Source organism: Podarcis raffonei, chromosome 16 (genome assembly GCF_027172205.1).
Source record: "Podarcis raffonei isolate rPodRaf1 chromosome 16, rPodRaf1.pri, whole genome shotgun sequence".
Classification (NCBI taxonomy): Eukaryota; Metazoa; Chordata; class Lepidosauria; order Squamata; family Lacertidae; genus Podarcis; species Podarcis raffonei.
In genome coordinates this window covers 11825560-11851580 of record NC_070617.1, presented here as the reverse complement: position 1 = coordinate 11851580, position 26021 = coordinate 11825560, and the positions used below count along the sequence as shown (strand labels likewise).

Here is a 26021-nt window from a genome sequence, read left to right as displayed (position 1 = left end):
CCGCCTGACCGTTTATGGTAAGGTATAGGAATCTGAGGCCTTGATGGAATCTAGGCACATATAAAAAAAATTGTGAAAATGTTTTTTTTAAAAAAAAGTTTTGAAAAATATATATTGAATTTGCCATAGCTCACCATCGCCAGCTAGTGTCACATTTGTATAATGCACTTTAAAAGGTAAAGGGACCCCTGACCACTAGGTCCGGTCATGGCCGACTCTGGGGATGCGGCCCTCATCTCGCTTTATTGGCCGAGGGAGCCGGCGCATAGCTTCCAGGTCATGTGGCCAGCATGACTAAGCCGCTTCTGGCAAACCAGAGCAGCGCACGGAAACACCGTTTACCTTCCCACCGGAGCAGTACCTATTTATTTACTTGCACTTTGACGTGCTTTCAAACTGCTAGGTTGGCAGGAGCAGGGACCGAACAACGGGAGCTCACCCCGTCACGGGGATTCAAACCGCAGACCTTCTGATCGGCAAATCCTAGGCTCTGTGATTTAACCCACAGCGCCACCCGCGTCCCATAATGCACTTTACACAACACTTAAAACATTCTTGTGTATTTCTGGTGAGCAGAGTCCTCTCTTAATTTTCAAGTTCAGGTGGGCTGAGGGAAATGACTCAGCTGAGAGAAAGAAATAACAGAATTCCCTAAGGGTGTATAATGGGCCACGTGTTCCATTTAATAGATTTGCAATGATCTGCAAAAAGGGTGGGAAAGGGAAGGAGGATGATGATTAAGTGAAATTTCCAGGTAATGCAAATAAACCAAAAAAAACCAACAGCTGGGATGACAGGCAGGCATTACAGGCGGCAGGAGAGAGAGAGAGAGCGAAGCACACTTTATGAAAAGGAACTGAGAAATAATAATTTTTGTATTGATGGGGACAGTTGTGGTGGGTAGGACAGGAAGTACAATTGCCTCATCCTGTTTCCATTGGAAATATCACATTATTTACATGCTCTGGTTGTGGTTCACTACAATGGATGTGCTGTAGTTCAGTGGAAGAGCATCTGCTTGGCAGGCCAAAGGATCCCAGGTTCAATCCCCAGCATCTCCAGGTAGGGCTAGAACAGACTCCCTGTTTGAAACTCAACAGAGCTGCTGCCAGTCAGTGTATGCAATATTTAGTTACTACCTTTTCTCCTGTGTATCAGGATTTTAGGCTGGGGACAACCCCAGACCCGCCAAGTGTCCCTGTTTTCCAGAGACAGTCCTGGATTTACAAAAGCCGTCCCGGTTTCTGATTTGATCCAGGAATGTCCCGCTTTTCCTTAGGATCTCCGTATTTTCATTGGACAAATGTTGAAGGGTATGGAGTTATGCGACCCCCGAGCCAAGGAGATAAATAACTATATAACCTTTAGAAGGCATCTGAAGGCAGCCCTGTTTAATGTTTTATTATGCTTTTATATATGTTGGAAGCTGCTCAGAGTGGCTGGGGCGACCTAGTCATATGGGTGGGTTTTTATTATTATTATATTTTATTTTAAAACCAGGACCCCTATTTTCATCAGAGAAATGTTGGAGGGTATGCAGTCTCAGCCCTGCTAGGGGTGGGTGTGCAATGAAATATTGGCATGTTTAAGGGGGGGCGTGTTCAATATAGGAGAGGCTGAGTCAGATCTGATATATTTAATATATTTATATATTTAAATTGCCACTACAACACCTTAACAATCCCGGGAATTGTCCTTTGTTAAAGTGGTGTGATGGTGCTGTAAATGTATGGTGTGAATGTGGCCTTTGTGTCAACAGGGAATTGAGCAGGAATATGTTCTATAGGTTTTTTTAGGGCTGATTTCCTGAAACCTTTGCAGGCGCTATAGGAAGTTCTGGTGGGCACCAACACCTGCTCCAAGTCCTGAAATATCTCTGCGTCTCTGGGTACGCGCTATTCCATTAAAGAACATTCAAAGCACATTCCCTCCCTCCCAAAAGAATCCTTGGCACTGTAGTTTGTTAAAAGGTTGCCATGAATTGTGTGGAGTAAAGGACAGAATTATTTGAGAGAAATGATGTGCTTCACATGTGCTTTAAAGGCACAGTGTGTACGCACAACCTGTGTTTGGGTGCTATGAGAGGAACAAGAGCCCTGTATAATTTAAAATAGAAACCAGCAACTGCAAAGGAGGGAAGGAAGACGACTGGAACCCGGGAAGGATCTGTTGTTCTCTGTTGCCATGGTGCTGAATGGCTCTCTTGTGTGGCGTTCGCCATATTGTAAAGGACCTGTTCTTTTTATTGTTGGAGAAGAAGAGGCAGTCTTTTCAAGTCCTGTTCTACCCCACAGGGGTGGAGGTGAGAGAGGTGAAGACGCTTTCCCAGCAATAAGAATATTTAAGCTTAAAAGGGCCCAAAGAGTCTAAAGAGCTTTAAAAAAAACAAGCCAAACACCTTTTGTACTTAGGCTGAGGGAAACTGAGCTACGAAACTCCTTGCCACAAGGAAAATGACATGGCAAAGAATTTAGTAATTTCCAATGATCAGTTTAGTGTCAGTAAAAAAAAAGAAGTGAGGAAAATGCCTGCAGATTCTGCCAAACTCTGCCTCCATCTGTCGCCATTTTGTGACTGGCTTTGGCCCACAACGTCATTTTGTGATTGGTCCTGGGCCTCATAAATGTGAGAACCCCTCTCCGTTGGGTTTATGAAGACTTTGCCCACTCCTCCCTTTTTGGTGGATTTACTCAGGAGGAATTGCCCATAAGCAACCCAATCCTGTCCATGTTGCATGTGGGGTCTCTCAGGAGGAATAGCCAATTGGTTATTATGTCACACTCCCAAAGGCAGCCATTTTGTGTTATGCTACATAGAGAGAGCAGCCATTTTGGGACTGGTACCCACGGCACTTTCTCAGAATGTGCACTGGCCCAAAAAGGTGGCTGGGCAAACCATGTCAAATTGAGGGGACCACAGAAGTAAAATGTTTGGTAGAAAGGGAATGAAGGCCTATGGCAGAACCCACTGGAAATGAGCATGGGTCATAATGGAAGGTCCTCATCTCTCTCTTTTTCTCTCCCCACACCCCCAAGAGGCTTCCTAATGGATAGAAGCAGCAGGAAAGCGAAGAAGCCTACGACAGGCACAACAGAGCAGGTAATTGGAACAGGTGGGGTTAGGCATTGATTCCTTTTTTTGTCTTCCCCTTAAAAAGAACTTGATTTCAGCATTGTATTCAGATTATTCCTAAGCTTCTTGAAGAAAAATCTTCTATTGAAAATAGGCCATATTTCAAAAAGTAAAATTCCCAGCACCCCCAAAGTTCTGAAATTGTTGAGCTTTCTTTTCTTTTTAACCAAAGTTGTTTAGGTTTTTGTTTTTGTTTGTAAACCACCAAAAACAAAGAAAGAGGACACATTTTTCAACTTCAACTTCAACTCTTTCTTTCTTTCTTTCTTTCTTTCTTTCTTTCTTTCTTTCTTTCTTTCCCCCCAGGGGGAAGGGGGCAGTGGCATAGCCTCCCCCCAAAAAACAAAAAAATCAGCAACACCCCCCAGCATCTCCAAGAGCCGATTCTTCTTCTTCTTCTTCTTCTTCTTCTTCTTCTTCTTCTTCTTCTTCTTCTTCTTCTTCTTCTTCTTCTTCTTCTTCTTCTTCTTCTTCCAGGGTAAGAAAGGGAGATTCCTTGTTGAGGTCCCCGCCCCTGCTTTGGAAGGGTGGGACTGAGGAGGTAAGTTCCTATGGACCTGCAAAAACAAAACAAAAAAAGATTCAAAAATTGGAGAAGTGCAAATTCTGAAGGATGGCTGTGTTTCACTTTGTGTATTATTTCAAAAAGTGCAGATTAGGAAGGTTTGCCTTGAAATGTGAACTGAAATGAATTTCACCCCCCCTAGGCTGGTACAGAGAAGCTAACAGAAGAGCAGGGCGAATTGGCGAAGCTCTTAGCTGAGAAGCAGGAGGGGGCGGAAAGTCCAGCATTTCAAGGTGAAGTACAGAAAGGCAAGGCGACAGAGAAGTCCAAGGAAAGGAAGGGAGGCCTAGCATTGCAGAATGAAGTAGAGAAAGCCCAGACAAAGTCCAAGGAGGACACGGAGCGTGAAACACCTCAGCGTGAAGTAAGAAAAGCCTCGGCAAAGAGGATGTCCAAGGCAGAAAGTGAGCCTTCCTCGTCATGGGATGAAGCAGGGAAAGGCAGGATGAGGGAGATGTCCAAGCAGGGAACGGAAGAAGAGAACACCCAGGGGGAAACTGAGGACACTGAGACCCAGGAAAGCAGGGACAGTGAATCACCGCAGGCTGAAGCAGAGGAATCCTCAGAGAAGGTCACTTGGAAACAAGGCTCTTTATCAAGCAAAGAGGAGATGAAGGAGGAGGAGGGGTAAGAGAACCCTCCCCAAAAAGCACCAGCTTGCCTCAATCTGTCCCACATGTAGAGATTAGCATCACCGCATAGTGCATGCACACACACCTGCCCCCTGCCTGCAGTGCTGGGAGTCTCAGATATTTTCTGCCTCCTACACTGAAAAATCAAAGTGATGCTTGGCTTGGAATAAATTTCAAAATAATAATGGCCTCCTCCCAAATGAGAATGGAAGCAAAGCAACAACGGGCTTAGCACTAGCAAACAGGCAAATTCCCAGAGTAAAGATTGCGACCATTTCACCCCCCCACCCCCAGTGCTACAGTTGCCACACTTCCCGGGCCGGCTCACTCATGGTTTGGTTCAGCATTGCATCTGAGGCCGGCTGGGGTCATCATTTTTCTCCCCCAAACTAACAAAGCACAAGTGATATGCCATAGAACAAACCTTGGTCCCAGCTTGTGATTTGTCTGGCGCAAGACAAACCACAGGCTTGGATACAACACTTAGCCAAACCATGACGTAGGGCATGTCCACACTTCTGCTTATCCCTTGCCTAGAAAACCCAAGTGGACTCTCTAGGCACAGGTCCGAGTGGCTTTGCCTTTGCTCTTCCACTTTCCCTTCTTTAGTGCTAGACTGAAACAAACAGGAAACCCCATTGCCGTTTGTTCCGATTCAGAACTAGAGATCAGGTTTCCCTGGGGGGAAGTCAGAGGGCAAATGGAGGTGTATGTAAGCCTTAGCCTTGGGTAGCCTGTGCAGCAGGCAGCAGGACCAGGAGAGGAATGTACCAACTAGCTAAAGTCTACTTGGTGGGAGACAGCTCTGTACTTTCTGATTTTATCGATTTATGGTTTGTATGCGGAGAGTGCCTTTCCTTCAAGTAACTCCAAGCTCCAAGCAATTGTGGGTGGGTGGAGAAAGCAAGCCAATAATCTGGGGACACTTTTCCATGTGCCCACATGCTGCCCTGCATTGTCACCAGCAAACACTGGATGTACCCCAATTTCCTGGAAAGGTATGTGCCATTGCATATGACTGGTGCTAAGTGTTTTGCAATACGCAGTTGATCCCCCACTCCCTTCCTGACTCTAACAGTGTCTTATACGGAGTCAAACCATTGGTCTGTCTAGTCTATACTGACTGGCAGGGGCTATCAAAGGTCTTAGGCTTTCCCAGTGTGGTAAGAATTCACTTCTACCTTGTGAGGTAAGGTAAAGGTAAAGGGACCCCTGACCATTAGGTCCAGTCGTGGCCGACTCTGGGGTTGCGGCGCTCATTTCGCTTTATTGGCCGAGGGAGCCGGCGTACAGCTTCCGGGTCATGTGGCCAGCATGACGAAGCCGCTTCTGGTGAACCAGAGCAGCGCACGGAAACGCCGTTTACCTTCCCGCCGGAGCGGTACCTATTTATCTACTTGCACTTTGACGTGCTTTCGAACTGCTAGGTTGGCAGGAGCAGGGACTGAGCAACGGGAGCTCACCCCGTCGCCGGGATTCAAACCGCCAACCTTCTGATCGGCAAGCCCTAGGCTCTGTGGTTTAACCCACAGTGCCACCCGCTTCCCTTCCTAGGTGAGGTACCACCTTTTAAATAAACCATGGAACCAAGGAAACTAATTCAAGTCCATCATCCAGGAGGGACCCAGTGTTTATTTCTATTGCAATAGGACACAGCCAGTTAAAAAGGTCTGTCCCAAGGCACATCAGAACAAAACCTTATATAGTGGTTCAAACACAGTAAGCAAAGAATCATAAAACATCTAAGCATTCTCAAACCTATGTCAGGAAGGGTTACAGGTCATGAGAAGCAAAACACATATGGCTCCATTCCATCAGCTTCACCCCCTAATTACCTTGTGGTGACCAGAAATGCCTAGGTCATTTGACCATTTTACGTTTTGGACGTCACACGTTACCCTGCCAACCTAGCTCATGATCCATCTTTACTGACGTTCCTCCTTCTATCTTTCAGGAAACTTCAAGGATTTTTGATTAACACATGGTAGACTTAGAATAACATCCTGGGGGACCTTGTGTTTGTGCCACTCTCAGGGCTCACAGGGCTAGATAAGATTTCTTGCTTATGACCTAAAGAGCATAGGGTTGTGAAATGCAGGCCCACAAGACCCCCGCACAGAAAGCAAACCTTTTCTTTCATGCATTCTAATTAAAAGCAAAACGCTGCAACATTATTAAAATAAAAAATATATGCCTTGAAATCCTAATTCTTATATTACCAGTACAGTGGTACCTTGGTTGTCAAGTTTAATCTGTTCCAGGAGACCCTTTGACTCCTGGAATCATTCGAAAACCAAGGAGCTTCCTGCACTCAATCAGAAGCCAAGTCAGACATTTGGCTTCCAAAAAATGTTCGCAAATCAGAACATTCCTGGGTTTGCAGTGTTCGGGAGCCAATTTGTTTGGGAGCCAAGCTGTTCGACAAATACTGTATTACCTGGAGGTGGCAACACCGAATGGCTGGGGAACCCCTGCCAGATGGATGGGCTGTTGTTGTTGTTGTTAAACCTGGGATCCTTTGCATGCAAAACAGGTGCTCTTGCAGCTGATCTGCGGCACTGCCCTTAAAATGCAGTTCTTAAGTTCTAGGAAGCTACCTGTTACTGTGTCAGACCACTGGGTTCATCTAGCTCAGTATTGTCTTGAGCAGGCATGGCCAAACCTGGCCCTCCAGATGTTTTGGGACTACAATTCCCATAATCCCTGACCACTGGTCCTGTTAGCTAGGGATGATGGGAGTTGTAGTCCCAAAACAGCTGGAGGGCCAAGTTTGGCCATGCCTGGTTTAGAGTGACTGACTGTGGCTCTCCAGAGTTTCAGGGAGCAAGCCTTTCCCAACCCTACCTGGAGATTCATTAGGGATTGAAACTGGGACCTTTTGCATGCAAAGTGGGTGACTTTCCACTGGCCTCCTTCCACACACAACCTGAGTACTTTCTATTACCTGAACTCTGCTTCTTTTCTCTCCCCCCCCTTTTTTTTTTGCTGCTCTTTCAGGCCATCTAGTGCTGGAAGCTTGTGGGCTAAACACAAAGAGGTAAGAAAGCTGGGCAAGAAGTGGAGTTCCCCATCACCTCTGGTTCTCATAAGAGGCTGGGTTGAGAGTGCACATTGGGTGTGCTTTTAAAACTTTTTAAACTTCAATTTACAGAAAATAAGAGAGATTGGAGAGAAACCGCTGGATGAACTTGGACCACCTGGTTACTTTGCTAAGTAAGACCCCACACACACACACCAAGCCCTGTGCGATAACTAACTCACCTGATTGACATAGGACAGAGAATGCTTCAAGAGCTTTTCTAGTTTCCAGGTGGGGTGCATTCACATCCCAGCAAATCCAGGTTGTGCTATTGGAAGCTCTTATGTGACAAATCTTGTTCCCCCAAAGACGGGACTTTTTAAAATAAGAGAAGTGCACTGGCATGTGTGGAATAACAGTTGCTTTGAGGCAATGTTGTCTAACCTTTGCACAAACAAATGGGACAGAATGCTCATTAAATAGACAGCATTGTCTAATCTCCATGCAAACAGTCTAGGATAAATGCCCAATAAACAGGCTGTCTGGAAGCTCCCAGAGTACAGTATAGGAACATAGAAATGTAGGAAACTGTATTCTACTGAGTCAGATAATTGCTCCATCTAGGCAGTGGTGTAGTGTGGGTTGCCAGCACCTGGAGCGAGGCAAGTACTGCACACCCTAAAAAGCAACAGTGGCAGTGGCTTCAGACACTCAACAGCCCCAGAGGCAGCTCCTGAGATTGCCACATGCCTCCATCCAGGGGCCATCCAAGGCCAAGCTTCTGAAAGGAGGGCCTGAGCCTCACCCTTCGCTTTGCCCAGGAAACCCAAGAGATCTCCGGACAAGGGGAAGGGCTACTACTCCCTCTGATTTGGAATTAAAAACTCCCAGCAGCGTTTGCGGGAAGGTGGCCATTGGGTGCTCAGTCATGGATCCTGCCCATTGGGGACTGGTAGGGTGGAATACGGGGAGCCCAACAGGTGGCAGCGCCAGGGCCAATGGCAGGTGGAGCCAACTAATTCTAGTTTTGTTTCCATCCTCGTCCTCCCTGCTAAATTTCACAAGTGCAACTGAAGCTAAGGAAGAGGAGGCTGGTGCCATTGCCACCTAGAGTGGTTGTAAGTAAGGAGGCAGGCCGGTGGGGCCTGGCTGTGGGTAGACTGAGGTTGGTGGGGCAATGCCTCATTTGCCCTAATGGACTGTCCTCCACTAGCCCTGCTTCTGACCATGGAGACACAAACATGCCCAAATTAAAATTCCATGTGGTCATCACTCAACAAGCAGTTCCCTTCCTGCATCCATCAGGCAAGGTCAGAGCAAACTAATCCTGGTCCACAGTCTCGCCCTCCTTCCAGTTAGCATCCATGTTTCCTGAAACAGCCTTAAAAGGCAAACCATTAGCAGTGCCAGGGGAAGCAGATCAGTTTCCACAGCTACAGGCTTTTAGCCAGTCAGCACTAATACAATTTTGGGGATAACTCCCCTGCCACCAGGGATTATCATATCAGGAACCTACCACTTATGGAGTTCATCAATGCTTTTTACACACACACACACACACACACACACACACACACACACAATTCCAAGGTAGTTGAAGCAATCTCAAGATGGGTGGGGCTGAATGACAAAAGGCTAAAACAGGGCAACCCAAAGAAGTTGAATGTTGGAAGTTTCAGGACAGACAAAATAAAGCAGTTCCCACAGTGCATAGTTATATAGAATTCTCTCCCCTGACAGGCAGTGATGGCCACCAATTTGGATGGCTTTAAAAGGGGATTAGGCAAATTCATGGAGAGTAAGGCTATCAAGGGCTACCAGCCACAATGGCTATGTTCTGCCTCCAGAGCCAGGCAGCCTGAGGTGGCTACCTCAGGCAGCAGAAGCCCCCAGGCGGCAGCCCCACCAGGCACCCTGCCCCTAACAATTATGGTCCAACCTGACTAGTCCCCACTTTTCCCCAAGCAACAAGATGTGACTTTAACCTGAGCCATCTCTTTTTCTTCAAGGTTAACTCAGAGAATCATGCGGGATCTTCCTACTTTCCAGAAGAAATTGGTAGGTCTGTGCATTCAAATCTTAATTTGTTCCATCACTGTTGAATGTTAAGCTAAAGCACCTTTAAATGTCGGGGAGTGATGCCAGTAGAGTTGCCAGGGGCTGACCTGGAGGCTCTGCCAATCTCCTTAACACAGAAGTGGGGAACTTCTTTTTCAGTCTTCCCTTCTGAGCAATTTTTGTGGGGCCACATGCCACAGGTGAGCAGGGCTAGAGGCCAAAGTGGGTGGAGCAAAGAATGCTCCTTCGTACAGTAGCCTAGTTTCTACCTACACACTCACACACCCCTCTCTGTCCTCCCTCCAGGCAAGCAGGAGGTATTAGTTCAAGGAGACATTCTATCTAGGCAAAAACTCTCCAACGTTGTCCAAACCTGGACCATAATTTGAGGGTTTACTTACTACCCCTGCCATCCCTAAGGTTCCTGCTTCTTTAAAAACAAAACACCTGGTGAGCATCTGTCTCTGTTGAGATCAAAAGCTCCTCTCATTTAAAGGTTCAGTATTATTTATTTACATTTATTTATTTATTTATTTATTTATTTATTTATTTATATACCACCTTTATCTTCCAAGGCTCTCAAGGTGGTGTACATGGTTCTCCTCCTCCCCATTTCATCCTCACAACAACCTTGTGAGCTAGGTTAGACTAAAAGATGGTGAGTGGCCCCCAAGGTTACCCAGTTAGCTTCATGGCTGAGTGGGGATTCGAACCCTGCTCTCCCATGTCCTATGCCAACACTCTAACCATTATGCCACACTGGCTCTCAGTAACTAACTGCTCTGGGGTTCCCGTTATCCTGTTTCTTTCATAGGTTCAAAGAACCTCCCTTCCTAATGGAGGGGAATGCTGCTCTACATAATCCCCCATCCCTTTGCATTTAACCTCTTGGTCTGCATTCAAACATTTTATTCTGGGACGTTTGACTGTGCATCAGTGAACTGTGCTTCTGGATGGTAATGACCCCACCATTTCCCCTTCATATGTTTTGTCCCCTGCCCCCCAAGCAATCCATGAGCAGCAAATGAGAAATAAACCAAGATAGTGGGGAGAGACATGTTGAGGCAAACCATGGTTTATTGTCACGTGCAAACAAGGCCCAATGTGCTCTGATTTTCTGGGGTGTGGGGAGCAAAGGTCATAGTGGAGCTCAATACTGGACTTATAAGGGACAAGCTGTAGTGGGATGGGCAGGTTTGAGAAGAGGGCCACTCATAAGGCTCTGTGCTGCATTCACTGGGGTTGAGGGAGCAGACAGGGTGTAGTGAGGGGTTGGGCTGTCAGAGAACTCAAATGAAAAGAGAAACGGGGGCGGGGGGGGGATTGCCAATGTTTGCTTACTTGTTTCATATCCAGGATGGAAATCAAAACAGATAATACAATTGGTATTCACTGCCATAGTTTTCAGTTCACCACAACCAATATACGTTGGGAATGATGTGGAATAATGCAATTCATTACTTTAAATTTTGCCATAGCAGACAGCAAGCCAAATTGTGTGGGTTTTGTCAGTGAGGGGTGGGGTGGAGCTAACTGTTGCGAGAGTGTCCCTTCTAATCTATAAACGTTATTGCAGAAAGCTTCAGAAGTGCCAGAAAAGTATAAGAGAAAGAATATGCATCCAAGGTATGAAACTGGGATAATCATGGGCTGGTACAACCACTTTCAAATCTGTTGGGGCGGGAGGGGTGCCAAAAGCATTAGGGGAGAACAAAGCCTCCCTGTGGTATCTCCCAATCAGCATGAAAGGGGAGCTTCCTTAGTCACTGGGAAGCAGTCTTATCACTTTTTGTGCTGATTGGAGCCAATCAGAGTGAAAGGAGAGTCAGCAACTGAGAATTGGCTCCACTGGAGAAGGTGCCGTGGGAAGGACACTAGGGAAGAATCGTTCTATATAGGCTCCAAATCTAAGCATTTGGGAAGACTGACATCCCAAGGTGCTTTGGTTCCCAGAGAATGGTGTGCAAGTTCTGTTACATACCATGGAACTTCAAGGGAAACACAACTTAAATCAACTTAATTCACTCCAAAAGAAGATACTGGAGCACAACCATTGCCTGTATGTGTGCCCAGAAAATAGTAGAACTAGCTTAAAGACAACACATGAATCATTGCACTACATCCCTATTTGTTCTCTCTGGGGCACGAGCCTTGGCAGTGTGTATGGAGGTCCTGGACTACCCAGACAACAAGACCTCTCTCTTGGCCACGCTGATATTTTCCAAAGCAAAGCAAATCAATACATTTGGCACCAGCTTGGCTGCAGGAGTTGCTGGAAGGAGGCATCCAAACCCCTATGGAACTCCACTCTCCATCTAGGAGAAGGACCCCTATGTATTACTATTGTATGATTATAACATTGCTGTATAATCTTAGAAGGTTGTATCATTTTAGAAGGGGACGTGACTGTGACTATCATGTAGGGGCCCTGAACTTTTGAAATTGCTACAACTCTACTGGCCACAATAGAGATGGAAGCTCTTGGGCAACAGGACAGATTTTTGACCTGGACTTACGGTACTTTCTTTCTTAAAGGTTAGCTAAACTGCTCAGCTCCGAGCCGCCCAGCACCCAGGTAGGCATCTCAATTTATCTTTGTTCTTCACTCTCATCCATGAACCATGGGATCCCTTGACATGCTGTAGAGCAAATGAGGCCCTGCCCCACCAACTTCTCAGCCAGTCCCCACCTGCCTGCCTTCCTTCCTCCTTAGAACCTGACCATGGGAGGTGGCTCCATCAGTCAGCTTCTTCCTTCCTAGTCTCAGCGTTGCCCCTTGTATAACCCATCAGGGAGGACGAAGATGGGGTCAAAGCTAGAATTAGTTAGCTCAGTCAGTGCTTGCCATTGGCTCTGGTGTTATCTACTGATGGGCTGGGTGCATTGTGCCCTGCCAGTCACAATATGCACCAGACACCTCTGCCTTTTCATTTAAAATCAAGAAGGCAAGCCAGGTGAAGGACTAACAACAACAACAACAACATTATTACTTGCCATTAACCATCAGTTTCCAAGGCAAGTTAAAACAATATTTAAAATCCAGAATTAAAAACTCTGAAAACAAATAACAGTCAATGTGGTTAATCTGAAGCTTTTTTTGTTTTGTTATTTTTCTCTTTACGTACCTTTTCATATATTTTTTGTACCCCCTTTTCATGAAACTGCAATATAAATCAGGTTTCTTTTGTTATTCTTACTGGATATGATCCCTGAAGATTGTGGGTTGTTTTTTTTTTTACATTTGCCCAGTGATTGTTCTTTGTTTTTCTTTGCCTTCTCCCCCATCTTTATTATGAGACAATTTCAGACTTGGTTATGAAAATTATTGTTATTACGCCATTGATTTTATGTTTAGGGTTTTTAAAAACTCAGTAAAAATACACTGCACACACAATAATGACAGTTGCAGGAGTAGGAGGGTCCTGAAAACACAGGTGTCAAAGGCCAGAGCTAAATAGGTGCATCTTCACCACTCGGCTGCCATTTGCTCTGGTCTAGCAAGGGTATTCCTTATGGTCACATGGTGACTTAGTGGTACAGTGGGGTTGCAAGCTGGAGGTTGCAAAAGATACAATATAGAGAGATTTGGGAGACAGGAAGTGGTGAGGGATGCATGTGTTTTAGAATTCGTATCCATGCTGCGTAGGACTTTCAGACCCTCAAACAATCTGATCATACACTAGGAAAACCATGAAATGAAAACCTGCAGAGGGAAAGCAGCATTAAAAAAATTAAAATAAAATAAAATCAGCAGCCAATATTATCCAAAGTTAACTGCAAATAAATCAGTTGCTAAAAAGCATTTCCCCCCGCCCCCATAAAAAGCATGTCCTAAAAGATTATCCCTAAATGTGCTTTGGAAAGTAATGTGCTATATCTCATGGAGCTGAGAGTTCCACAGCCTAGGTGCCCTTGAAGAGAAAGTATATATCTCTGCATTTCCCTGCCTTCCACATTTTCAGGAGCAGAAACTCAGAGAGCAAGGCCACCCTAATTATCAGACAATGTGTGGACAGGCTCATGGGAAGGGAGATAGTCCTTCAAGGATTCAGATCCCAAACAGTTGAAGGCTTTAGTGAATGTTCACAGAGTTGGGTACTGGCCTCAGCTGATCATGCTCTGCTGGCCTCCTATCTGGACTACTGTAATGCACTCTGTGCAGGGCTGCCCTTGGAGACTATATGAAGGCTGCAGCTAGTGTAGGGTGCAGCTGTTAGATAGGCAAGTGGGGCAGCTCCGTGGGACCATTTTGTCACCAGCCCCGAAAATGATGCACTGGCTGCCAGTGAACTATGGGGCCCAATTAAAAATATTAGTACTAGCAAAAGAGAGTGCCTTTCCCAATATCGTCCACCTTGGGCCCTATGACCAGAAGGGATACCCTGGTGGTGCTGCCTCACCGCTGAGTGCTGCCCAGTGGGCATTGCCCTATGACAGGGCCTTTTCAGTGACTGTTCCCCATTTGTGGATGCCCTCCTCTCTCTTTAGTAACTTTTGGGAGGAATTGTAAAACATTCCTGGTTGCCCAGGCATTTGAAAGTTTCTGTTCCTGGCAACCTTGAAAATATTACCTGTGAGCGTGTGTGATTGTTTGTAGACTCTTTGGGAGGAAGTGCAAGATATAAATTTAATTTGATGATGATGATGATGATGATGCAGGGAGCAGTTTCTGGGGTGGAGCATAGTGTGCCATCTAATGTATCCCTGTTATTGCAGCAAATGAAATCGAGGCGTCAACTGTCCCTGAAAGACTCAAGGTACAAAAGCAGAAATGCTTTGGAACACTGTGGGTACTTTCAAATCCATGGCAATGTGCAGAAATGTTGGCAAGAACCAAGGGCAGGGGAAGGGAGCTTGTGGCCCTTCCATATGTGTTCAGTATAAGCAGAGTCACCCCACTCATTAGGTGGACTGAAGAAACCCATCTCAGGTGGTAGAAGTAAAAGAGGTGGTGTTCTGCCTGCCCCATCACTTCTGCCACCGAGAGGGAAGTGTTCCGCTACATGGTGCTGCTGATCATCTTCCAAAACCATGGTGAGAAGCCAAACGACAATGCTTTGAGGAGCACCCAGGCCCCTGCCAAGTTCAGCAAGTGCTGGGGCATTCCTGATTGCCATGTTGCCAATCAGTTCCCCGCCCCAGAACAGGGATGGAGAAGCCAAGCGGCAATATTTTGAGGAAGCGCCCCATCTCCCAGTGAGTTTGGTGCACGGTGGCAGTGGAATTGCTGGGGGGCAGAAGTGAAGGACAGTGGCATAGCGTGGATTGCCAGAGCCCGGAGCCCTTCTGCAAATGGCCTTTGCAACATAAGTCAGTTAAAAGGTAACTTAGTATCCAGATGTGCCTATTTACAGTGGTTATTTTCACTTAGCCCTATTTCTCGGTGAATCCACCAATTTCTTAGTGAAATGACACTTTTACCAGTAAAACCTGCACTGAACTAGTACAGAGAGCATTAAAGCAACCATGTCTGACCCCTAGTCAGCCTCAAGACTCCTCCAGTCACAAAGCAGCACATTATTCATGAGACTCCCCTTTGTGAAACTGCTATAACAAGTATTGATAACTCTCCGAGCAGACTTGTCAAAAGAGCAGATATCTATACATTTATCTGTGAAAATGGATGCTGGAGTCAAGGTATTCACAATTTCAAAAGAATGGCCAGAATAGCCAGGAAAAGGCAATCAGTGAACATTATGAGGTATCTTGACAGACAGGAGACAAGCCATCCTCTCAAATTTCTGTTGTAGGCCACCTCTTTCCCAGTGTGTTTTCTCTTGGAAAATAGGATGTTTCTCTGAACAGGACCTTCTCTCTGTTTTAAAGGTTAACTCAGATCCTGAGCCAGGATTTATCTGACGATGAGGTAGGCCGCTTATTCTTGTTTATCTTTCATCCCTGAATGATGGGTTGCCCAGCATATTTGGATTGCTGGCTGGGGGGGTGGGGTGGGGGGAGGCACTTTGAAGGTCAATAGTTGTAATTTTCCAAGGTGCTTACCTGGACCCTCCATCTCTTTAAGATGTGTTGGGTGGCAGACAGGGAGAAAGAGTGTAAGGGAATATGCCTGGATAGCTTAGTTGGTTAGAGTGTGGTTGCAGGTTTGATCCCCATATGGGACAGCTGTGTATTTCTGCATTGTAGGGGGTTGGACTTGATGATCCTCAGGGTCCCTTCCAACTCTTTGATTCCATAGTATCAGGTCTTTACTTCTTTTTTGCCCAAATTATCCATGGGTTGGGATAGAGATGAGTGGTGCGGTTGGCTAATATTAGACTCTGTGCTTTTATGGCCTTATGAGCCCCATGTTGGCTAAACTGTGGCCCTCCAGATATCATTGGACACCCAACTCCCATCAGCTCCTGCCAGCCTGGCCAGTTGTCAGGGAAGATGGGAGTTGTAGTCCAGCAAAACCTGGGGGACACCAGGTTCGTCACCTCTGCTTTATATTGTGCGTGTATTGCTTCATTCACTTCAAAATACAATAAGCCAGACTCGTCTTGCCTTGACTAAATTACTTTTTTTTGCTGGAGAGTCACCCTCTAATTTATAAATGTCACTGCAGGAAGAAAAGGATGAGTCAAAGAAAGCAGACCTCCATTCTTCAAGGTATGAATCCAAGTGAGGGTGACCTTGGAATGCTGCGCCTATTTTCAAATTTGTGGCAGAGATGCCTCAGCCAGTGTTGCCAAAAAGCACAGGGCGCAGGGAGGGCGAACTCCTCAAGTGTCAAGGACTGGCTGGATGAGGAAGAGTGGTGGGAGCTGCCTGACTTAGAACCCCCCGGGGAGGACACAGAAGATAGCAACTTAGATCCTGGATCGTGGTGGTGGGACATTGGGGAGCCATCTGGGGAAGGGACGAGCTGGGAGGTGCTAGAAGCAGATGGTTTGAGCGATTGGGGGTGTCAGGAGGAGGAGGGCCTTCCAGGACAGGGTTAGAGGCTGAGAGTCGCAGTATGAGTGCAGACTCAGACAGAGAGGAGTCCTGAGATCCACAGATGAAGGGTGGTACACAAATTTAATGAATAAATAATAATGAAAGATAATTCCCTTTGTAGACACAACAAAATAATATCCTACACTGAGGTATTTATTGTGTCCCTTGCCCCTAGGGATGAGAGAGCTGTGTACAAACTCATCTCTCACAATATGGTGGCCTTTCCGGAAGGAGTAAGAGCCACTCCAGGGGTGGCATGCAGCTGGTACTCTTGAAGAGAGGATCAGGAAGGTTCTTCTGTCCTCCTATCTATCTCTCCCTACTCACAATGCAACGCCACCTCAAATTTGCCACCCCAAACAACTGCCCCGTTGGCCTTCACTGTTAATCCATCTAGTGCAATATTGCCTACAATTGCCTCTCCAAGGTTTCAGGTGGGGGTCTCTCCCAGTCCTACCTGGAGATGCTGGGGAATGAACCTGGGATCTTCTGCATGTTGAGCAAGTGCTCTAGCACCACAACATTGACCAAAGGTGGCTTTGCCTCCCCTCTCCCCATAATCTATGAACCTGTCAACTCTAACCCTGGATCTATCTTTCTCCTCCCCCACCCTCGTCATTTCCTGCAGTAGCAAGACAGTGCCCTTTGAGACCTCTCCTGAGGGAAAAAGGAAGGTAGGGAGTGCAGAGAACTGTAAGCTTTTGGTATTCAGGAGGACTGTCCACCTGCTGCTTGGACCCAGCCTCCAGAGTGTGTGACACTAGGCATTTCCTGTGGCCACCAAGCCCATGAAAATCTTGCTGGTAGGATGGTTATCTGTGGCCCTTCTTGGCAAGCCTGGTGTAGCATGTAAACAAAAGAAAAGACTGGATCAGACAAAAGGCACATCTAGGCTGGCATCCTTGAGGGCTTTTGCCAGCCTTGAATGGGTCCTTGTATGGCAGGAACATAGGAAACTGTCTTCTACCAAGTCGAAATACTGGTTCGCCTAGCTCTGGGTTTCCCAAACTTTGGTCTCCAGCTGTTTTTGGACTACGATTCCCATCATCCCTGACCACTGGTCCTGCTAGCTAGGGGTGATGGGAGTTGTAGTCCAAAAACAGCTGGAGACCAAAGTTTGGGGATCCCTGCTACAGGGCCGTCTTAAGCATATCCGGCGCTGTGGTTCAAAGATCCCTCTGGCGCCCCCCCTTTCCCAGAGTTGTCAACCTTTCCCCAAGCCTCTGCGGGGATCGCTGTCCTCCTGCGGAGGCTTGGGAAGGAAGCTGCACACCTGCCAGCCATATGGTTGACAGGGCATAGCTAGCGGGCATGCAGGGAAAGGGGAGGCCTCCGGCAAAGCCGCACAGCTCCCCCACTCGCTGGAGTGCCCCTGAGAAGCCAGCGCCCAGGTGCAATGCACCAGTAAGCCCAATAGGAAAGACTGCTCTGCCCTGCTATAGACCAAGCCAGCTGCATAGGAGGTGAAGGACTGGGCTCAGTAGTGGTCCCTCTGCAGTTATCTGGATCTTAATGCAAGCCATGTGGCATCCGCTGCTGCCTCTTCCTAACTGGAGGAGGTGGCAATGAACACAGCAGGCATGGGTTGAGGCAATTGCAGCATATACTTCAATATACTGAACCATGTTCAAAGCCCTTCAGTCCCTGCTGATGGGGACAGGCGATCATCAGCACATGATGCCAGTGTTCAAAAGCTTGCCACATTGAAGCTTGGGACCTGCCTCGCTCTTCAAAGGAAAGAGACAGGGGGCAGGTAGTTTGTTGGCTCAACATCCATCTCAGCTCACAATTCACCTGCTGTATGTTGCCGGGGTGGGCAGGACACCCACCTGTCATCATTTTCTGTCTGCCTAGCAGATTTAGAATGAAATGTCTCAGTAACAGTTGTTTTAAATGACTTTCTTTTGGACCCAAGTGCTCAGGAAAATGTCAAAATCTTTCTACAATTTCTACTTTTAGTTAAGTCTTTTTTTTATGTATTTACTTGATGGGGAGCAGTTGCCCCCCTGGCTACACCCATGCCTCCTGTGCCTTTAACCCCCACCTTGCCTATGTATCATTCAAATTTCTGTATTAAATAATTTGGCAGAAGCTGAAACTTGAGTCAGAATACTTCATCTAGAAGTGAGGCTTAGGACAGTGGCCTTATTAGGCAAGCAACCCCTAACCCCGCAATGTGGGGCTAATTGTACTGACCTGTCTTCTATGGTTCTTAGAAATATCACGATGCAGGTAAGACCTGTGAAGTGTTTTGAACATGATGAGTGAGCTAGTGCAAATGCTAAATGTTGTTGTAGCTGTCTTTTTGATGTTGGTCTGCCTTGACCTGGATTAGGGTCGCCATATTTCAAAAACTGAAAATTCGGACACAGAAGTTGTTGAGCTATTGCAGTTGTTGAGCTATTGAGTTGTTGCAAAATCTCCAGAAAACTTGACATTTTCCATCTATTTTTAAGGATATTCGCCAAAAAAACAAGACTTCCAACATGGGTTGCCATATGCCCATGTTTTCCCAGACATTTTATCAATTTTTGAAAATTCTGCTTGAATGCTATGTCCAGGGAAACCTGGATGTATGGCAGCCCTACCTATATAGTGATTTTTAGTTAACAGATTTCTTTACCTCTTCTTCTTGCTTCTAAACTCTTAAACTCCTGCCCAACAGGCTGAAGCAGCTGCAAAGGATGGCACACAGAAGGGTGACTCCTTGCCTTCAACTGTAGGTGAGGTTGTATCACCGGAGTGGGAGAAGGACCAGGGGCGGAGGAAGGGGTGTGTGGTAGAGGCGGGCCGTCCCGGGTGTCAGCACTGAGGGGGGTGACAAAATGCTGGGCGACACTCACTGCGGGGCCTGCAGCATGCCCGAGCCATGCGTCTCTCCTGGGAGTGACATGGTGGCTTGGGCACCTGCAGGCTCCGCTCTGCCCCAAATGGTCCACCCACCACCTCCCCCTCAGCTGTAGAGTGGCTGAGTGGGAGGAGGCAGGCAGACTCCTTGGGGGCCCCACGGAGTGTCCTGCTCCAGCTCACCCCGCCCAGCAGACAGCTGGCCCTGCCCCTGGCACAAGGCATGCGTGCCACCCCAGGTGCCCAATCTGCTTGCTCCGCCGCTGAGAAGGGCCCCTAGATAAGTGAATGGGCCTGCCCCTGCCCCTCCCAGACTTCTCCTGAAAATCTACCAGTGCTTTAGGGCAAAATTCATCCTGAATTTGAAACAACAGATGAACCCAAATTCACCCATCCTTCTGCATTCTGAATTTTACCATGCAGACCCCCAATCAAATAATGTCTACTATTATTTAATTTTATTTATTTAAGGTATTTATATCCTGCCTTTCTCCCAAGTTGGGATTCAGCATCTTAACACTTTATACAAATTAATGAAAACAAACGAGTTAAAAACATTAGTTGAAATACAACAAAGCACATTTAGAACCAGCAAATAAAAGATAGATTGCCCTGGAAGCAATATTCCTCCTCCTCCTCTTCTTCTTCTTCTTCCCCATCAATTATTATATTTATACCCCACTCTGGGCAGCTTACAGCAACCTAGTGATCACTATTGTCTGCATCTTAGTTTTCAAAAGCTTGTCTGAACAGGAAGGTCTTAGCCTGCTGGTGAAAGATAACAAAGAGAGAATCAGTCTAGCTGCTCTTGGGCAGAAATCCCACAATCTGGGAGCAGCCACAGAAAAGGCTCCCTTCCTTGTCACCAGCAACCATGCCCGATTTTGATGGAATTGAGAGAAATGCATATCCTAAGGTCATGTGTGCATTTATATGCCACTTTTCTTCTGAGGAGCTCAAAGGGGCATAAATGATTATTTTCCTCCCCATTTCATTCTCACAGCAACCCTGTGAAGTAGATTAGGCTGAGAGACTGTGGCTGGCCCCAAGATCACCCAGTGAGTTTCATGGCTGAGTATGTCCTATTATGGAAATTTGGAGTTTGCGTGGGAATTGTGTATATTAGGAGACATCCACACTAAAAACGCTGGTGGATTTTCAGGATGACTTAAAAAAAACTAGTTGGTGAACTGATGAGGAGAATGTGGAGAGCTCAGCTTAAGACTGGAATAATGAGAAACCAAAATGGACATGTTTCCCCGTCCTTACCCTATGTTCAGCTTCTTACGTCTTGTTTCCTCACTTCACACAGGAAGCTCTGTCTGGAACATGGGGCAAAAAATAAGCCACTGGAAGATGGCCCACCAACATGGGTATCACGTGGGCCAGCTTACTCAGGTGTGTGTAGATGCAGCTAAGACAATGGAACAATGGGTTCCTCTCGGGGGAAGGGGAAAAAGATGGACTATGCTCTTAAACAGACAACTCTTGTTAACAGAGGCCACTCACTGGTGGCAGATTCGATATTTAACACCATTGGGGAAGGCCACAGTTGGGTTTTCTTCCTCAGGCGGCAAAATCTGTCATCCAGATTCAAGGTGGGGAGGAAAGATGGGGGAGAAATTTGATTTCATTTAAATACAAATCTATCCAATTTCCTGTTTTTGAGAACAATATGCGAACTTGCGTTTACCTGAATTTTTGCAGTGCAATTCTCCGACCAGTGTTTGCAAAAAATGCTTCTGTTAGGGGAAAGTCAGTGTACAAACAAATGTATTCATGAAAAGGACATACAAGAATGCATTAGATAGAGGGAAATTGTTTGTAAAAACGTGTGCATTGGTCCAAACTGCATATAGAAATGTGTTTATTGGAAGAAATTCATACTAAAATGCTGATGAGTTTTCATGAATTTATTTATTTATTTATTTATTTCTAATGTAGGGATTGGAATCTCTGGGTACTGATGCATGGCTTTGAAAAGGGGGAAAGCTGCCAATCCGTAACTGACTGGTCCTTTTCCTTTCATCCTAGGATAAAATTTACAAGCAAAGGCTACTGAAACATGAGCGGGACACCAAAATAGCTGTAAGCCTCTTTCAACAATTCGACCTTTCAGTTGTATTGCAAGGAAAGCCGTGGCCTGTGCATATCACCACTTCACTTTTGGGTGGTGCTATTTATTGATGAGAAGTATAGTCCTCAAAACATTTTGAATGTTTCCCTTAGAGCAGAGCTGGGGAACCTCAGGCCCAGGGCCAAAAGTGGCCCTCCAGGCCTTTCAAGCCCTCAGCATTCTCCACAGTCTGTGTTGCACTCTGTTAGAGTACTGTAACCTGTCTGAAACAATGCCTTCTTGCTTGCCTGGATGGTAAACAGAGAGGTGTGGGGTTTTTTTAATATAATTTTTATTAACAAGCCAATCAAATCACATCACATTAATTCCAAATTACACAGCCAAATTTTTAAATTTTTGTTGGGGGTACCCATGCTTCGAGCTCAGAAAGGGATCCAAAGATCTCTCTTGCTGCTGCTTTGATGTTCACAGTTCTGTCCAAATAGTATTCACAGTTCTGTTCAATCTTCTCTTTGTTATTTTCCTCATCTTCTTATTGTTGTCATAAACAGAGAGGTGTATATGGGTTTTTGGGAACCTCTGACTTTTTGTTTAAGGGGGATGTGGTGCTGTGGGTTAAACCACAGAGCCTAGGACTTGCCAATCAGAAGGCTGGCAGTTCGAATCCCCGTGACGAAGTGAGCTCCCGTTGCTTGGTCCCTGCTCCTGCCAACCTAGCAGTTCGAAAGCACATCAAAGTGCAAGTAGATAAATAGGTACCGCTCCGGGGGGAAGGTAAACGGCGTTTCTGTGCGCTGCTCTGGTTCGCCAGAAGCGGCTTTGTCATGCTGGCCACATGACCCGGAAGCTGTACGCCGGCTCCCTAGGCCAATAAACCGAGATGAGCGCCGCAACCCCAGAGTCGGCCACGACTGGACCTAATGGTCAGGGGTCCCTTTACCTTTACCTAAACAACAACAAAGAAGTTTGCTGTACACAAATAAATGTTGCATCCAGTGCCCCACCCACATTTTGCCTCCTGCTGCATCCACTTCTGCATTTCACTAGCCTACTGTGTACAAAGGTAAAAGTTACATCTGCCTCTGGCCCCACCCACCAGTACCATGTGGCCCCTGTAAGGTGTTGCACACATGGTAATGCGGATCTTGGGTTGAAAAGGGTTCCCTGCCTCTTCCCTGGAGGCTGACATACAGGTACCTTTGCTCTGTGCTTTCTAGGCACAGCTCCATGTTTTCCAGATCTGCATCCAAGTGGCCTTTTTTTTTTTTTTTAAATATTTTTATTAAACAATTTTTATAATCATACAAGCAAAACATACATAAACAAACAAGAGACAAAAACAGAACATAAACAAACAAACAAAAAGAAAACAAGTACCATTTCATATCCTAATTTCTTGAACCTTTCTTCATCGACTTCCTCATGCCTCCCATTTCTGTATTCCAAATTCTAATCAATTGCTCAGCAAATCTTCCCTTATTTTACTATAAATTTTAGCTAATCATCCTTATTCTCCTTGTCTTAACCATTACTAATAGTAACCATTTACTTTAGTCCAACATCATTCTAACTGTCATTAATTTTATAATATTTCTTTAGATAGTCCTTGAACTTTTTCCATTCTTCTTCCGCTGCTTCTCTTCCCTGGTTTCGGATTCTGCTCGTCATTTCTGCCAAACCCATGTAGTCCATCACCTTCATCTGCCATTCTTCCAGAGTGGGTAGATCTTGTGTCTTCCAGTACTTTGCAATGAGTATTCTTGCTGCTGTTGTAGCATACATAAAGAAAGTTATATCTGTCTTTAACACCCCCTGGCCGACAATACCCAAGAGAAAGGCCTCTGGTTTCTTGGGAAAAGTATATTTAAATACCTTTTTAAGTTCATTATAGATCATTTCCCAGAATGCCTTAATCTTCGGGCACGTCCACCAAAGGTGAAAAAATGTACCTTCCTTTTCTTTACATTTCCAACATTTATTGTCAGGCAAATGGTAAATCTTTGCAAGCTTGACTGGGGTTATGTACCACCTATATATCATTTTCATAATATTTTCTCTTAAGGCATTACATGCCGTAAACTTCATCCCGGTGGTCCACAACTTTTCCCAATCAGCAAACAAAATATTATGACCAATGTCCTGAGCCCATTTAATCATAGCTGATTTAACCGTTTCATCTTGTGTATTCCATTTCAGCAGCAAATTATACATTTTTGACAAATTCTTAGTACTGGATTCTAACAGTTCGATCTCTAATTTTGATTTTTCCACCTGGAAGCCAATTTTACTATCCAATTTAAACACTTCATTTATTTGATGATAATGCAGCCAATCTCTCACCTTCCCTTTTAGTTTTTCAAAACTCTGCAATCTCCATTTATCCCCTTCCTTTTCCAAAATTTCCCAATACCTTGGCCACTTCGGTTCCATGTTTAACTTTTTAACTGCCTTTGCTTCCATTGGCGACAACCACCTTGGGGTTTTATTTTCCAGCAAATCTTTATATCTGACCCAAACCCAAGTGGCCTTTTTTGTCCCAGCACTTTGTCTGGGAAAACCCTCACGTTACTGCTCAATCAGAGCAAATGGTAATCTGCTGCAAATTTGACTGCCATTTGCTCTGATTCAGCAGCAAAATGTGGATTTTCCCGGGGGAAGCACCAGGACCAACCCCCCCCCCCAACCCCTGGTATTCAGACATGGAAAGCCCAGACCTGTGCCTAGAAACACAACACAAAAGGAAGTCTGGATGAGCCCTCTGTTTAATGTTCCCTTTGGACTTTGGACTTGAATGTTTTTTGCAATTATAAGTCACTTCAAGACCCTTTACAAAGCTGGAGATGAATAAATGTAATATTCAATGATGATACATAATCATTTAATTATAATAATTATAAAACCATTGTTATTATTAAAATGTTCAAAATGTTCAGATTTTTTAAAAATCACAAGGGGTGGGGGGAAATGGTTGGATTTAAAAAGTAAGCAGAATATCACCTTGAAGTGATGGTAGTGGTGGTTGAGGGGTTCTGTGTGTACTTTAAACGTATCTCCCTAATCCCTTGCTCACTTCCCTATTCCACAGATGCCCATGCCACTCCAGGAAGTGATGGAGGAAGAAGTGTTTGACATCTTAGTGGAAACCCTGTTTGGTGAGGAGAAGGCTTGTGTACTGCAAGTCTAGCCTGCTTTTGTGATCACAAGGACCCATATCCCTCTTGAAGTCAAGCCTCCACTTATACATTGTCCCCCTGCCCCAAAGCAGGAGGACTTCTGTAAAATGTGTTCATGCTAATATATATGTACAGATACAAAATTCAGAAATGATCATTGTAATTTACACCCCATCTGCACCATACATTTGAAGCAGCAGCATGCCACGTTAATCAGTCATGGCTCCCCCCAAAGAATCCTGGGAACTTCAGTTTGTTGAGGCTGCTAAGAGTTGTTAGGAGACCTCAATTCTGCTCAGATAGCTGGAATGCCTAGGGTTCCTTGGGAAAGGGGATTTGCTCTCAGAATTGCAGCTGGGGAATTATAGATGTTAGATTACATGGGGACAAGATGGAGCCCTGCAGGACACCAGAGGAAAGCTTTCATGGCATCAAGCACTGGCCCTGCCTCCCATAACTGCTTTCTGGAAACAACCCTGGAAGTAGGAGCAGAACCACTGATTGGCCACTGTGAGAATAGGATGTGGGACTAGAATTTAGGGTTTCCATATTTTGAAGATAAAAAAATAGGCTATTACACTATGGCGGCCATTCAAAGCAAATGAATGCAATTTGTCTCGAATTTTGCCCCTGAAAAAGAGGACATATGGTGGGCCACTGACCTGATCTGCAGCAAGGCTCTTTTTTTATTCTCATGATCGTGGAGGGTGAGGTTCCTACAGAGGTGTGGGCTTCTCATACATTGCTTAATACCAGCTGCTGGGAATCGTTACAGGTGAGCAGAGTTTCTGCTGCCCTCAGGTCCAACTTGCAAGCTTCTCGCAATGCTAGAATGGATGGACCTTTGTCCTGATCAAGCAGGTTCGTCTCATGAGAGGCAGGGCAAGGTCCCAGAGACTCAGGTCACTTACGCACCCCGCCATATTGTGATGGTAGAAACTGCGGAAATGTGTAGCATGTAAAAGTAACCTCTTCCCCCTCTACCACCCCTCCTCAGACTACCACAAAAAATTAGGATCAGAGCACCCTCTCACCATCCAGATGGAGCAGCAGGTGGAACACCTTCACCTCCAGTTGCAGGGAAGAAGAGTTCTTTGAGTGAAGATGCTATGCAAACGACGCCCCTCCTACCCTTTGCCCACCAGTACCTTGAAACCACCTTGAGAACAAGTAAATGTTTATGTGTTTTCATCCCGCCCCATCCTGTGGTTTTTCCCCGCCCCCCTGTGGGCTGGGGCAGCAGAGGAGGGCACAGGACCAGCGTGTGTGCTGCGAGTCTGTGAGAGTGCGGCATTTGATTCAATTTGCATGTTTTATGTCCATGTTTTTTCACATAAGCCTTCACAGAGCTGCTTACAGTAACTTAATGAATGCAGAAATTATTTGGAAACTGATCACAATCATTAAGCAATGATTTGGTACAGGCAGGCTAACTATGATTACAAAAAAAAAAAAAAACATGAGCAGAGGCAGTTAAAAATAAATAAGGAGGGGAAGAGAATATGGAATTGGGTGCAGAATTCAGCTGTTGTGGTCCGGCTGTGTATACACCATAGATTTCAAGCAGTTCAGGACAAGA

General features: G+C 45.7%; 2 protein-coding genes across 5 annotated transcripts in view; both read left to right on the top strand.

Moving 5' to 3' along the window:
- The window catches only part of KCNK4 (potassium two pore domain channel subfamily K member 4), a 66526-nt gene that overhangs the window by 22860 nt on the left and 17645 nt on the right, over positions 1-26021 (top strand). The gene's annotated exons all lie outside the window — the stretch shown is intronic.
- On the top strand, positions 907-25633 carry LOC128403311 (uncharacterized). 4 transcript variants are annotated; one of them, XM_053367992.1, is made up of 16 exons: positions 907-1062; positions 3036-3099; positions 7327-7366; positions 7481-7542; positions 9358-9406; positions 10983-11032; positions 11942-11981; positions 14123-14163; positions 15233-15272; positions 15972-16015; positions 16974-17019; positions 19011-19068; positions 20505-20590; positions 21227-21280; positions 24355-24421; positions 25440-25633. In XM_053367992.1, exons 5-16 carry the CDS (start codon positions 9374-9376, stop codon positions 25538-25540), a joined length of 660 nt encoding a protein of 219 aa, XP_053223967.1. In that variant the 5' UTR covers positions 907-1062; positions 3036-3099; positions 7327-7366; positions 7481-7542; positions 9358-9373; the 3' UTR covers positions 25541-25633. The 4 variants fall into 4 exon arrangements, with proteins under 4 accessions (XP_053223967.1, XP_053223966.1, XP_053223968.1 ...); XM_053367991.1 differs by lacking the exon at positions 907-1062 and adding an exon at positions 1727-1888; XM_053367993.1 differs by lacking the exon at positions 907-1062 and adding an exon at positions 1960-2302 and having other exon boundaries at positions 3038-3099.

Coding starts and splice junctions, on each gene's coding strand:
- LOC128403311 (XM_053367992.1), top strand. CDS start 9,374: ATGCGGGATCTTCCTACTTTCCAGAAGAAATTG. Junction 11,982..14,122: donor CCGAGCCGCCCAGCACCCAG/GTAGGCATCTCA, acceptor CTGTTATTGCAG/CAAATGAAATCGAGGCGTCA. Junction 16,016..16,973: donor GCAGACCTCCATTCTTCAAG/GTATGAATCCAA, acceptor CATTTCCTGCAG/TAGCAAGACAGTGCCCTTTG.